We start from the raw sequence: 13066 nt of genomic DNA on the forward strand, positions 1-13066 counted from the left end.
TTCTTTGAGCGTTTTGTTTTTTTTTAAAAATCTTGAACTCTATGCATGGAAGGTACCAAAAGGAGTGCGCCGACATATCCCATCTTCACAGCAGACCTTGTAAATAGTAAAAATAGTAAAAATAATGGGATGTTCAAAATTTTAAGAGAAACGGATGCTTATTTCGCATTTTATGATCGTTTTAGTTATTTTAAATGTTGACCCTTTGTGTGGGAGGTACCAGAAGGAATGGTCCGATATCTACCATCTTCATAACAGATCTTGTTCTGACGGAAATATTGAGATGTGCCAAGTCTGAGTGAAATCGGATGTTATTTTCGGGTGTTGTGAGCTTCATGAATATTCAAAATTATGACCCTTTGTGTGGGAGGTGCCAGGCGGAGTGGACCGATATATTCCATCTTCACATCAGACCTTGGGTTAAAAAAAAATATTGTGATGTGTGCAATTTGAAGACAATCCGACACTTACACAAGATTTTATAAGAGTTATAATTATTAAAAATTTTGACCCATTGTGGGGGAGGTACCACAAGGAGTGGACCGATATTGTCCATTTTCGCAACTGACCTAGCACTGATGCAGATATTAGGATTTGCAAAGTTGGAGCAAAATCGGATTATCCCTTCTCTTTTTGTGCGGGGACTTATTTTCTTTGAAAATATAGACATTTTGTGGGGGAGGTACCAGAATTAGTGAGCCGATATTGCCCATCTCCGAAAAATCAAAATTTTTAGAAAATTTCGTATTTTTTGGATTTATAAAAATTTCAAAAAAAATCCAGTCCCTATATTGTAGAAGACAAATTATTAAACTAAATTAATGTGGGTATGGGGGTATACCCACATTTACATGTCTTGCTTGATTTGTGCTAACCGGATTGTAGCTCTAAGTTCGAAAATTCGGCTGTAACCAAATTGAGCGGATTCAGGTTTAGGTGAAAGTGCCTGCTGGAGTAGAATTCAGGTAGTCCCATACCCCCATTCACGACCTCACATGTTTTGACTGATTTCTGCTAAACGGATCCTATCTCTAAGTTCAAAAATTCAGCTGTAACTAAAGAAAAAAGTCAGTGGATTCAGGTTGTGCCTGATTCAGATGGTCCCATACATCCGAAGAGGACGTGCAAATATTTGGGTAATTCGTGTTTAATGAACCCTCCCCCTTTCAAATAGTTTTAAATCAAAAACAACGTTGTTTTTTTAATTCTTTATAAACATAAATACATTTATTTAATAATAAAGTTACACATAGATAAAATTCAGCGTAGTAAAAAACATATTCAAGTTCATGTATGTAGGTATATAAATGAAAAGTAGGAGCAATATTAGAGTAACATACCTTGGTGCGTGGGTGAAACCTTCCGTAAATACTTACTGATTATCTTAACGTCGTCTTTGTGACATGCGTTTTGTTTATTTCTTTCTCTAAAAAAGGACTGCCTTTCTTTACTAAACTTTAATTAGAGAAAAAACGAGATTTAAAATTAGTAAAATAAATTTTGTTTGTGGAACAAGTTGTGGCCAAAACAAGAGGCGAAAGTTTTTCTGCAAATCATTACATTGTATGGCAAAAGTTTGAAATGCATTTTTTAAAATAGTCAAAGGGTTTGCTCTTCTCTGATTATAAAGCTGAGCAACATCTTTCTTCTGAACAAGATCAATATCGTATTTGAAAAATGTATTTCCAGTACCTTTGCCATGTATGTAAAACTTTGCCGCTGTACATATTGCCAGTCATTGCTTTCTATAGACCTCTGACTGGGCTATGTTTTTTTTCTCTTTTTTGTTTTGTTCTTTTCCAAGTTGTCTATATCATTTGCACGGCATCCAGTTTGCATTTGGTATTCATTCATTCCTTGCTGCAAAAAGATTCAATACAAATATCGAAATTACATTGTTCTCTCACACATTTGCCTTGAGGCTTTACGATAACCCACCTTTGTTCACCGATGCAACTTGACTTTGCAAGCTGACCATCAGCACTTTTGCCGAGTTGTTGTCTCAGAAGGCGCATCCAAGAAGGTGCTTTTGCCCTGAAATGGCGAAAATAATGTTTAATACCGTTTGCTATGTCTCAGCAACATTTTGCAATTGTAGTCTACTCTAATTAATGCTCCTACTTTTTTTGTTACTTAATTGTATAGCAGTTTGAATGTAATAATAATAATGGGTACTTATTCTTGTTTAAGATTTTTTTGTTAACCTAACCTTAGTGACTAAAAATAATGTAAAAAAAAACTTAACAAAAGAACTATGACAAATTAACAACATAATTTAAGATAACAACTCATCGTTGAAAAGTTGTAGAGGTGGACTTTGACTTGGCATATTACAATTACATATTATACAGAACTCATCTGTACAATCCTTACCCCGATTCAAATGCATGCAACTTCCGGTGGTGGTGGCAAGAAAACCAATGTCTTCATTCCAATTAAAATCGTTATATGTTGCTGAGAAGTCGGGGGATGATTGGGCCTCGGACGAGGATGATGTAATTCCATATGAGTGTTCATCGAAAACATTTGATGTTTCCGATGAACTTAGGGTGGCTTCACTTGATGCTTCACAGTTGATGTTCCATAATAGGTCGTCCAAGGAACTGCGACAATCATTCATATCTAATGGAAAGTTGGAAATAAAAAGATCAGGTGATGAGAATTGCTGCAAACCATTTATGCCGGTTTCTGTAACACTACCATTATTATCAGGCTCCAAATCGGTTGACTGCTCTCCATAGCTGCAATTACTGGTCTGATCGTGGCAAATACTTTGCCTTGTTGACTTCTGGCTTTCCAATATCGAAAGCAAACTTGATATTTCCGCTTTATTGGCAATAATGTTCTGATAATACTTTGTACGCTGCTCCAGTTTTTTGGTTAAGGAAATCTGGCGTTTTAATGCCTTTACCAAATTTCGATTTGCCAGCCGGGCTTCCTGTACCTCTCGTTCCAGTGATTCCAAATACAATTTCTTCTTGCGTCGGTTTTCCCGTGCCAGCAATGCATTTCTATTATAGACCTTGGGATCTGGACGACGCGTTGGCATTCTTTCTTCTCCATTGCGCTTTCTCGTGGCAATTTTTGTTCTCTCATCCGAAGATACTGCAAATGGTGAAACCACTACGTATTTTTCTAATCCGTATGGCGAAAGTTCATCCACGTCAGAAGCACATGATGATGAATAATCGTTTTCATGTGCCAATATATTTCCAGCGTTAAAAGCTTCCATGTTGTTGGAGGTTAATATTGTGAAATTGGGACAAACAGATGCAAAAACAGTAGTAACGAAGAATTTTCTGCAATTTCTTTTTTACTTTACCTTTTTTTGTTTAACAATTCGATTTTAACAGTTCTTAAACCTCAAAAATATCTCAAAAAACCGCAAATTGAATGGAATTTGTGAAAATTGATTGTGAAATACAAGCTCTTTCCTGATTAAACGTTTAAGTTCCTATCAAGGTAGATCTAACAAGTAACCGCATCGGCGAATTGCTACAACAAAGCAACTTTTGTGGTCCCCTCAAATGTCAAAATTTGCATCTAAGGCGAAAAACATAGATTCGCCATGACATTTATGATGATGATGCGATTACCTAGTACATCTACCTTGGTTCCTATGCTGCTTGGTGCTGAGTTAACGCCGTTGACTTTTAATCATGTAGCTTGGAAATGCAAAATGAAGCCTACATATGGCAACCTTTTTTACGAAGTTAGCTGGCCACACATTGAAATGCTTGAACATTGCAAATGGAAAAACCAACCGTGGAACAAAAGGAATATCCAAGAAAGTCGGATATTATTAACATCTAAAGATTTCACGGGGGATTTCTCAACCCCCATGGTACAATTATTACAAGGTAGAGGATTGATAAAATTTGAAAAAAAAAGTGAAGCTGGAGTCTATAACTTGCTTCATTTATTTGATACCCATCCAATTTTTTTAGAGGCCTTTTTGGCAAGTGCCCACCTTCAAAATGATTGTACCATGCTCTATGAGTGCTGTTAGCTGTTGAATGGTTCTCGAAAGATTAATTGCTAGCCTTTAAACAATTATAAATTCAACCAAATGTTGTATCAAAATAAATTTTATTTTGTTATCTTCATCCTAAAGTACAAATTAGTATTTTTTCTCATTCCAAACAACGCCGAAAACTTGGCCTAAACTAGATTATCTACTTGTCGAGCTCCATTCAAACGTACAAACGTATATTCATTAATGTTACAACTATCAAGCGTTCATCATGGCTTGCAACAGCAGTTGCTTCTCCTTTTCTTTCTTCTTAACCACATCCAAGCTGCGTTGTTTCCATGTACTTTTACGCAATTTAATGGGTCGGCTGCCAACATAGCGTCCATCCATTTCCTTCATGGCTCGTATAAAATCTTGAGGTTCTCGAAAACTGACAAATCCAAATCCTTTACTTTTTCCCGTACGTTTGTCGCGTATTACACGGGCACGTTGAAACGAGGGATATTTGTTAAAGGTTCTAGTGAGCACTTCATCGTTAACATCGTTGCCCAAATCACCGCAAAAGATGCGAAAATCATCATCAGGCCAATCGGCCAGCGAGGAATCCTCCCAAACTTGTCCACCAGCTACTCGTACTGTTTTGCGGTCTTTTTTCTTTTTCTCTGTGACCTGGAAAGATTGTAGGGCGGATGAAGCTTTGGCGGCTTTTATGGCCTCTTCTGCAATGGGATTTGGTCCTGATTTTTCCGCCTTTAATTTCTTGAGTTTTTGTGTTACATCAAATTGTATGGCATTTATGTCGATGGGCGCAGCAACGGGTACTGAGGGCACATTTACAGATTGCCTGCTGACATATAACTTGGGAGCACTACTTAGCACGACGGGAGTCGGTGTTGTGACAACTGGCGCTGACTTTGTTATTTGCGTAGGAACAAATGTGGGCATAAATGCTGGTGGCGGTATGGGCGGTGGAGGCACTGAAGATATTCTAGGAGGTGCTGCAACAGATGCCGCCGCTGCTATCGGAACTACTGAGGATGGTTGTTGTTGAATTTTCTGTTGCATCAAACTGTAAGTATTGGCGGAAATAATGGGTCTCACTTGATTGGGCACAAAAAGTGTGGTGGAAGCCGTAGCAGGCTTTGATATTTCCGCCTCAAACCGTGACAGTTCATCTTCAATGTTTTTCCTTTTAGTTCCCATGATGAATTGGGTATAAAATACAAGCAAATGAAGAACGACTTTTGTAAAATAGTTTGGAAGATATTTACGACGTCGTGAAAGATGAAAACACCAACATACATACAAATGTCAGCGGAGAGTTGTCAAATAATATTTCGCAGCGGAGACATATTCTTTTTTAACGGCGATAAAATGAATATAATAAACAGTGCTGCCACATATATCGTGTAAAAGTAACGTTTTATTAACATTTCTTTTATGCTTTTTCAAATGATTCTGCAGAAATAATAGGTAGCAATGAAAATAAATGCAAAATAAAATTGATAAACAAAATTCATCAGATTTTATTTACAAAATAAAATACATTATAATTTTTGTACCAAAAAGTGGAATATTGTTATCCCTCGTGGCAACACTAATAATAACATTAAAGCGCCATTCATTTACGTCAACCGGCTTTGTATTATTATATTGTTTGGCCGGTGAAAACATCAGCGAGAAGCTTTTCATTTTTTCCGAGATTTTGCCGATTTTCCTCCCAAAATTTGCGGGGAAAACTCAATTACCGTTCACCATGAATTTTACGAATGGTGTGAATGTGAGTGTGGAGACGACATGCGAAAGTAAAATACAGGAAATTGCTTACGATGGTACTGAGATCTATGAAACGTAAGTAGTCTTCGTTTAGGAAGGAATGCCAATTTAACAACTAATTTTACAGACCACCAACGCTTTCCGAGACCCTAACAAAATGTGCAGCACGAATAGACTTTAGCAAAACATCCTTGGAGGATTTGAAAAAGGAGGAAAAAGCTTCAGGCGATGAGGCCGATAAAGATGATCAATTTCAACCGAGCCTCTGGCCTTGGGATTCGGTGCGAAACAAGCTAAACGATGCTCTGACAGAAGTTTGTGTTCTATCTGATGTCTTAGCCATTGCAAAGGATAAACGTTACTTGGTGTTGGATCCAGTTCCGGATCCAGACGGTGATGAGACCAAACCCATTGTTCAGGTGTACAGTCGGAAAAAGGCCTTAAATCAAGCAGCACAAATCCTGCTGAGCGGAGCAGAACGTTTGAAAAACACCCATACAGAGCAACGCAATCGAAATGTATCCGACTTCCATATTGAGCTATTGCGTTTGAGGCAAAATTGGCGCCTGAAGAAGGTTTCCAATGCAATTATTGGTGATTTAAGCTACAGAACTGCCGGTTCCAAATATGGCATGAGTGGGACTTTTGAAGTAACAAAGGCCGAGGACATTGTGGAGGATGAGGGAGCGTCTTCCTCAACATCATCCTCGTCGACAAACACCAATAATGGCCTACCAAATCCATCGCCTAAAAATAACTCTTCATTGCGGGTCATAGTGCCGGCCGAACTACAAGGTGTTGCCTATTTTAAGGTGATAACCCAAAAGGATCAGGAAGATCTTTGCACGGCAACGGTTAATTTGATGGGACATGGACCGAATACCACACAACAAGGAGGTGTTTGGCAAAAGACTATAGAAGATGCCCAAAATGTATTGTTTTGCAAGGAACTATTCAGTCAATTGGCCAGGGAGGCTATCCAGCTGCAGGCACCTATACCACATGTGGTCATTGGCAATCAGATACGTGCTACCTTGCTGCCGGGCATACAACTAATCATCTCTTTGTGTCATTCAACAACCGTAGATAGTAATCAGCTAACACCGGTAAATGATCATGATCACGATCATGTGCTGGAACATTCATTGCATCAGCTGTTGCGTGAGGTGCATCACAAGAACTCACATCATCCATTCCCCCATCCGGCCAGTGGTCCGTTGGGACCCAGCAAAAAACGTATGTTGGCCGGACCAATGGCAGCCGATAGGCAAAGTCTGCTGGAGATGTCAAAAAGTCAGACAATACTGGAACAGATTATTGCCCAGGCACAGCATATATTTATGCGAAAGCGTACCCAATATGTTTTGGACACTCTGGCACGGGATGTTAAGGATCCGCAAATAGTTTCACACTGGAATGCAATGACCAGTCCAACAATGTCGTGTGTCAAAATTAATATTGTTACACATGGGTGGGTATTGAAATATATCGCTTTTAATTTAGGGTTATATGTTAAATTTTTGTTTTTCTCTGTTGTTGCAGTTATGACACATTAAATCGCACATCACTTGTCATTCATGTACGCGAGCGATCTCTAAAGGCAATTTGTCGAGATGGCCGTGTCATGCATTTGTCGTATGAGCCCCAGGAGTTACGTGATTTAATTCTATGTCAAATCAATTCCCATCAAATATCCTGCCTGTTTAACTTAGCTCGTTTAATGGCCTGGCAGGTACTATCGAACAGTAATCACTTGGGCATTGGCAAAGTGGAACCCTTGGGTAACGCCAGCTCTTGTCTGTTGGCTTCGCCGAATAGCGATCGCATGATTGCCGTTCAAATTCGTTGTACCCAATCACAAATGGACGTTAAAGTGTATATAGCAAAGAGTCCACGACAAGACTTTTTCCCAAATCCTTTGGTGCCCGAGAAGTTCTGGGAAAATTTGGGAGGTCATTTCAAAGAGGTAATATTGTGTTTTCGTTGTAATATTTTAAGATGTATTTTATTATTGTTTTTTTTCAGGTCCGTTTCGATAAAATCGAAGGTAAAAGTTTTCTAAATAAAATGGAATTCCTAATGGCCTCTCTAAACAGCAATTCAGCCTGAATGACCAATATATACAGAGGAAATTAAGAAAAACTAATATAATTTAATAATATTTAATTATAAAGAATTTAAAATAAACCTGTGTAACTAAGTTTTAGATTAGGTGGTTTGATTTTTTTTTGAAGAAACAATTTTTTTTCTATAAAAGAAGACTTTTTGATTTTTTATTAATGACAATTTTCGGTTTTGCGAAAGGCCTGACGATTTTCTCTGAAAGAAACCTATGTGTTTTTGAGATTTCTATAAATAATTTTATCAATTAAATAAACAATTTGGCCTTGGAATACTCTTTAGTCTTTTATGCACAAATACTTTTGTTCTTCTATAAAATAAATGTTTTTGTTTAACTATGAGAGACCATCGAATACCTTTTAATATACCCTCAGCCATATGGCTAGAGAGGGTATACATCATTTAATAGGCCATAGACCATAGGTCTTTTTGGACCAAATCCCTTTCAGAACATTTGGAGTCGATGTCCGTCCCTCCGACTGTCTGGCTGGCTGCTGCGCACTATAACTCCCGAAGGGGGAGTATACGATTTGGTCCAAATTTCGTACATCGTAATATTATTGCCAAACATAGATCGAGTAAGGAGATGGGCAATATCGGTCCACTCCTTCGGGTACCTCCCACACAAAATGTCAACTATTACAAAGAAAATAAATTACTGCACAGAAAGAGAAGGGATAACCCGATTTAGCTACAACTTTGCAAATCCTAATATTTGCATCAGTGCTAGGTCACGTGTGAAAATGTACAATATCGGTCCACTCCATCAAGTACCTCCCCCACAAAAGGGTCAAAATTTTGAACAATTATTACTCTTATAAAACTTGATGTAAGTGTCCGACTGTATTCTAATTATATACATCAAAATATTTGTATTAACCCAAGGTCTGATGTGAAAATGATATATGATATCTACCACACAAAGGGTCAACATTTTGAAAATACACGAAGCTCATAAAACGCCAAATTAACATCCGATTCCATTCATTCTCAATATTTCCATCAACACAAGATCTGTTATGAAGATGGAAGAGATCGGACCACTCCTTCTGGAATCTCAAACAAAAAGGGTCAAAGTTTTGAATAACTAAAACGATCATAAAATTCGAAATAAGCATCCGGTTCTCTTCATATTTCACACATCTCAACATTTTCGATAGCACAATATCTGTTATGTAGATGGTAGAGATCGGACAATTCCTTCTGGAACCTCCCACGCAAAGGGTCAAAGTCTTGAATAACCAAAACGATCATAAAATCCAAAATAAGCATCCGATTCTCTTCATATTTCACACATCTCTCGAGGTAAGCAATGTAAGGTTATTTTTACTAACACAAGATCTGCTGTGAAGATGCATGATATATGTTTGCAAACCCCCTCTGGTACTTCACCCACAAAGGGTCACAATTTTCAATACTTTTATCTGTCATAACATGCGATTTTTTCCGGTCCCTAACGAAAATAATCTTTTGAAATTTTTGTGGTTAAGGTCTACTGATTTTTATGAAAGAAAATCTTCTGATCTTATTTGGAAGACTTTGCGATCTTCTGGCCTTCATTTTTAAATAACGGTCATTACGTTAGTTCTAATAATTCAGCTTAGTAACACCACAAAAAAAAAACGTTCCATACCTTATGTGTACTAAAACCGTTCCATAGCAACGTAGCAACTGACAGTCCAGAAAGGATATAGCAATTATACTTAATAAAGTAAGAAACGCAAATTAAACCGAAAACAGAAAGAAGAACCTACAAAAAGAAATACAATTTTGCAATTTCATTTTAATTAAAATAATTAAAAATTTAAACAAAAAAGTTAAAAATATTTAAAAGTTTGAAAACGAAAAAGAATCCTTAAAAAACACTTTGACATCCGGTTAAAAAACAAAATTAAACCCTTAAATGCCATTAAATCCAGGAATTTTATATGAGCACATTTTCCAAACGATCACAACAACAAAATGTCCCGAACAGACGAACAGAGTCTAAGGGAATTATCGCTAAATAATAAATCCAAATTAGCACTGAGGCTTGCAAATCGTGTTTCGTTTGGTGAAACGGCAAATAGATCGGTAGCAGATGATGAAAATGAATATGAGGTACTGCCATCGACATCAGCTGCATTGGCTAGAATAGCGTCTTCACCATCAGTGTCATATACGAATTCATTGCCTTCATCGTCGTCATCATCAACGAAACCCCTAAAACGTAATACACCCATACTCTTCTCAACCAATCGAGGCCTACATCTTAGAATGCCCTCCTCATCCACCTCCAATTCCTCCGCAAGTGGCAGTAACTACAACAACAACAATAACCTAACCTCAACAACTAAAAGTTCCGGTGAAAGAGGAAGTGGTGTTGTAGGTGGCAGCAGTAGGTTGAGTAAAAGCCGAACTAACAATAACACCAGCAATACAGTCATAAATCCTAGTTACACTATAACATTCTGTGATTTGGAACGATGGGTTAGTATGTTTGTGTGTCAAATATTTACCCCGTAAATAATAATTATTTTATTATATGCAATTTTTGTTTATAGTTAACCAACTAATCATGTATTATTGTTTTGTGATAAAATAATTTAACTAACGCTATGGGGGTTGGGTTAGTTATAAAAAGGTCTCCCAAGGGATAGCAGGAATGTAAAAACGGCAAATGAAAAAAGAGGTTATGTTTGACCCTGGTTGAACTTTTCTATACCCTGTCCCATGATAAGCAAAAAAGACAACTAAAATTAAGTTTTAATCCCTCCATGGTGAAATTATGGAAAGTAATCTCATGCCAACATATGATGTATAATTTTTATGCCCTCAGCTATATGGCTAGAGAGGGTATATATCATTTGATAAGCCAAAACGTGCCTCACCAAAACAACATTTTTAGACCCTAGGTCTGTTTGGAACAAATCCGTTTCAGGAATTTGAAGTCGATCTAGCGATGTCCGTCCGTCTGTCTGGCTGGCTGGCTGTTTGGCAGGTACGCACGATAACTCTCGAAGGGGGAGTATCCGATTTGATCCAAACTTGGTAAATAGTAATTTTATTATTAAACTTAGATCGAGTTGGGAGATGGGCAATATCGGTCCACTTCTTCTTGTACCTCCCACACAAAGTGTCAACATTTTCAAAGAAAATAATTTACTGCATAGAAAGAGAAGGGATGATCCGATTTTGCACCAACTTTGCAAATCCTAATATTTGCATCAGTGCTAGGTCAGGTGCGAAAATGGACAATATCGGTCAACTCCATCAAGTACCTTTCCCACAAAGGGTCAAAATTTCGAATAATTATAACTCTTATAAAATGTGATATTAGAGTCCGATTGTCTTCAAATTACACACATCACAATATTTTTATTAACGCAAGGTATGGTGTGAAGATGGAACATATCGGTCCACTCTTTCTAGTACTTTCCCCACAAAGGGTCAAATTTTTGAATATTCATGAAGCTCATAAAACACAAAGTTAACATCCGATTCCATTCAGACTTGGCACATCTCAATATTTCCATAAACTCAAGATCTTTTATAAAGATTGTAGAGTTGGGACCATTCTTTCTTGTACCTGCCCCACAAAGAGACGAAGTTTTGAATAACAAAAATGATCATAAAATTCGAAATATGCATCCGATACTCTTCATATTTCACACATCCCATTATTTCTACTAACACAAGATCTGCAGTGAAGATGGGATATATCGGTCCACACTTTCTGGTACCTCTCTCACAAAGGGTCAAAATTTTGAATATCTATGAAGCTGATAAAACACGTAATTAACAATCGATTCTATTCAGAATTGGCACATCTCAATATTTCCATCAACCCAAGATATGTTATAAAAATGGTAGAGATCGGATCATTTCTTCTGGTACTTCCCCCACAAAGGATCGAAGTTTTGAATAACCAAAACGATTATAAAATCCGAAATAAGCATCCGCGTCTCTTCATATTTCACACATCCCATTATTTCTACTAACACAAAAACTTCAGTATCCATGAAGCTCATAAGACACGAACTTAACATTCGATTTCATTCAAACTCATTTCTGTTCTAAAAATGGTAGAGATCGGACCATTTCTTCTGGTACCTCCCGCACATAGAGTTCAAATGTTTTGAAAAACAAAACGCTTAAAGACAGCGAAATATAACATAAGTCTGCTTACTTTTCAATTTCTTTCAAAAAAGAGTATAAAACTACTTTACTCTCTCTCTCCCTCCCTCTCTCTCTCTCGGTTAACTCGTTCTTGGTTAATATTGGCAATTATTTTTATCTTCTTGCGTATAAATTCTATAGTGAATTTTTTTTTGGTTTGATTGTGCGGTCCTGTGGGGCGATTCTCTAAATAATTCTTTGAGCTGCCGTCAAAAGTATAGCGACTTTCATAATTTTGTGTTTTAATTTTACCGATATTTGTCGATTACCCAAGAAATGAGTTATAGTGGAACGTAATTTTTTATGGTTTAATTCAGTTTAGGCGATCCTGATTTAATTACTGTTTGATCTTCAAATACAAAATTTTTTTGTAGTTATGGGGAGCTATTGTTATAAGGTTTAGTTATATATTAATTATTATACAATATATTGTTTAATAATTAAATTCTACTTGGTAATGTTATATACATAGGTTCTTGGCCCTGGAGACTTGTCAATATTAAATAATGAATGCAATTAATAAATATAAAAATTTACAATTTCCGTTTTTCCTCTCCCCTTTACAGAGTACGAATCGTGCTAACGCCGTCAGCTTGGAAGATACATTTACAATCGCCCGCCCTGCAGTCGTGCCGAATTCGGCCACCACCGGTTCGCTGGCATCGAGTAGTCTGCGATTTGTACCACAAAAAACGACAACGAATTCATCGATACGTTTTAAGGGCTATTCCAGATTTGATGTGGAATAGAGTTTGCACCAACGGACAAATGGCAGTGTCTATGCTACTACTCTCTACGTTTCTTCCAGTGTTCAAGTCAAGAAGTTATTGTTGTTATTTCTATACTATGGATGTGTTTTTTTATTATTAATAATTTCTATAATTAAGGATAATTTTCATAAGACAAGTCTTGTAAATATTAATTTTTGAATAAAAAAGAATAACATTTTATAGAATTGAAAATAAATTTTCAATGAATTTAAATAACTCGTTCTAACTTGAGGAGATCAGTAAAAAAATTTTTAACAATAATTTCTAA

At 36.9% G+C, this 13066-nt stretch overlaps 4 protein-coding genes across 7 annotated transcripts; 2 read left to right on the forward strand and 2 right to left on the reverse strand.

The window, feature by feature from the left end:
* Nucleotides 1-1217: 1217 nt before the first annotated feature.
* LOC101899891 (uncharacterized) lies at nt 1218-3470 on the reverse strand. 4 transcript variants are annotated; one of them, XR_009341484.1, is made up of 4 exons: nt 2701-3467; nt 2374-2622; nt 1939-2034; nt 1223-1860 (listed from the first exon to the last, which is right to left on the reverse strand). XR_009341484.1 is itself a non-coding variant. In XM_059118220.1 (3 exons), exons 1-3 carry the CDS (start codon nt 3230-3232, stop codon nt 2003-2005), a joined length of 813 nt encoding a protein of 270 aa, XP_058974203.1. In that variant the 5' UTR covers nt 3233-3467; the 3' UTR covers nt 1222-2002. The 4 variants fall into 4 exon arrangements, 2 of the variants coding, with proteins under 2 accessions (XP_058974202.1, XP_058974203.1); XR_009341483.1 differs by having other exon boundaries at nt 1218-1860; nt 1939-2622; nt 2701-3470; XM_059118220.1 differs by having other exon boundaries at nt 1222-2034.
* A 600-nt stretch (nt 3471-4070) lies between these two features.
* On the reverse strand, nt 4071-5279 carry LOC101899718 (RNA-binding protein 42). The gene has a single exon (XM_005190509.4). The coding sequence runs from the start codon at nt 5174-5176 to the stop codon at nt 4232-4234; it is 945 nt and encodes a 314-aa protein (XP_005190566.1). The 5' UTR covers nt 5177-5279; the 3' UTR covers nt 4071-4231.
* A 325-nt stretch (nt 5280-5604) lies between these two features.
* Nucleotides 5605-7955, forward strand: LOC101899558 (mediator of RNA polymerase II transcription subunit 17). Its single transcript, XM_005190508.4, has 4 exons — nt 5605-5824; nt 5877-7220; nt 7292-7715; nt 7775-7955. Exons 1-4 carry the CDS (start codon nt 5730-5732, stop codon nt 7856-7858), a joined length of 1947 nt encoding a protein of 648 aa, XP_005190565.1. The 5' UTR covers nt 5605-5729; the 3' UTR covers nt 7859-7955.
* A 1727-nt stretch (nt 7956-9682) lies between these two features.
* LOC109614042 (probable serine/threonine-protein kinase fhkE) lies at nt 9683-12884 on the forward strand. The gene is made up of 2 exons (XM_020039272.2): nt 9683-10339; nt 12595-12884. Exons 1-2 carry the CDS (start codon nt 9833-9835, stop codon nt 12775-12777), a joined length of 690 nt encoding a protein of 229 aa, XP_019894831.1. The 5' UTR covers nt 9683-9832; the 3' UTR covers nt 12778-12884.
* The last annotated feature ends 182 nt before the right edge of the window (nt 12885-13066 follow it).

The sequence above is a fragment of the Musca domestica genome, unplaced genomic scaffold, assembly GCF_030504385.1.
Source record: "Musca domestica strain aabys unplaced genomic scaffold, Musca_domestica.polishedcontigs.V.1.1 12, whole genome shotgun sequence".
In the NCBI taxonomy this organism is placed as follows: Eukaryota; Metazoa; Arthropoda; class Insecta; order Diptera; family Muscidae; genus Musca; species Musca domestica.

What these genes read in the sequence shown, in the direction of transcription:
- LOC101899718 (XM_005190509.4), bottom strand. Translation starts at nt 5,176, where the DNA reads ATGGGAACTAAAAGGAAAAACATTGAAGATGAACTGTCACGGTTTGAG.
- LOC101899558 (XM_005190508.4), top strand. Translation starts at nt 5,730, where the DNA reads ATGAATTTTACGAATGGTGTGAATGTGAGTGTGGAGACGACATGCGAA. An exon ending in GGTACTGAGATCTATGAAAC is followed by an intron (nt 5,825 to 5,876) that starts GTAAGTAGTCTT and finishes CTAATTTTACAG; the next exon opens with ACCACCAACGCTTTCCGAGA. An exon ending in TGGGAGGTCATTTCAAAGAG is followed by an intron (nt 7,716 to 7,774) that starts GTAATATTGTGT and finishes GTTTTTTTTCAG; the next exon opens with GTCCGTTTCGATAAAATCGA.
- LOC101899891 (XM_059118219.1), bottom strand. Translation starts at nt 3,232, where the DNA reads ATGGAAGCTTTTAACGCTGGAAATATATTGGCACATGAAAACGATTAT. An exon ending in TTTGGAGCCTGATAATAATG is followed by an intron (nt 2,623 to 2,700) that starts GTAGTGTTACAG and finishes ACTTTCCATTAG; the next exon opens with ATATGAATGATTGTCGCAGT.
- LOC109614042 (XM_020039272.2), top strand. Translation starts at nt 9,833, where the DNA reads ATGTCCCGAACAGACGAACAGAGTCTAAGGGAATTATCGCTAAATAAT. An exon ending in TCTGTGATTTGGAACGATGG is followed by an intron (nt 10,340 to 12,594) that starts GTTAGTATGTTT and finishes TCCCCTTTACAG; the next exon opens with AGTACGAATCGTGCTAACGC.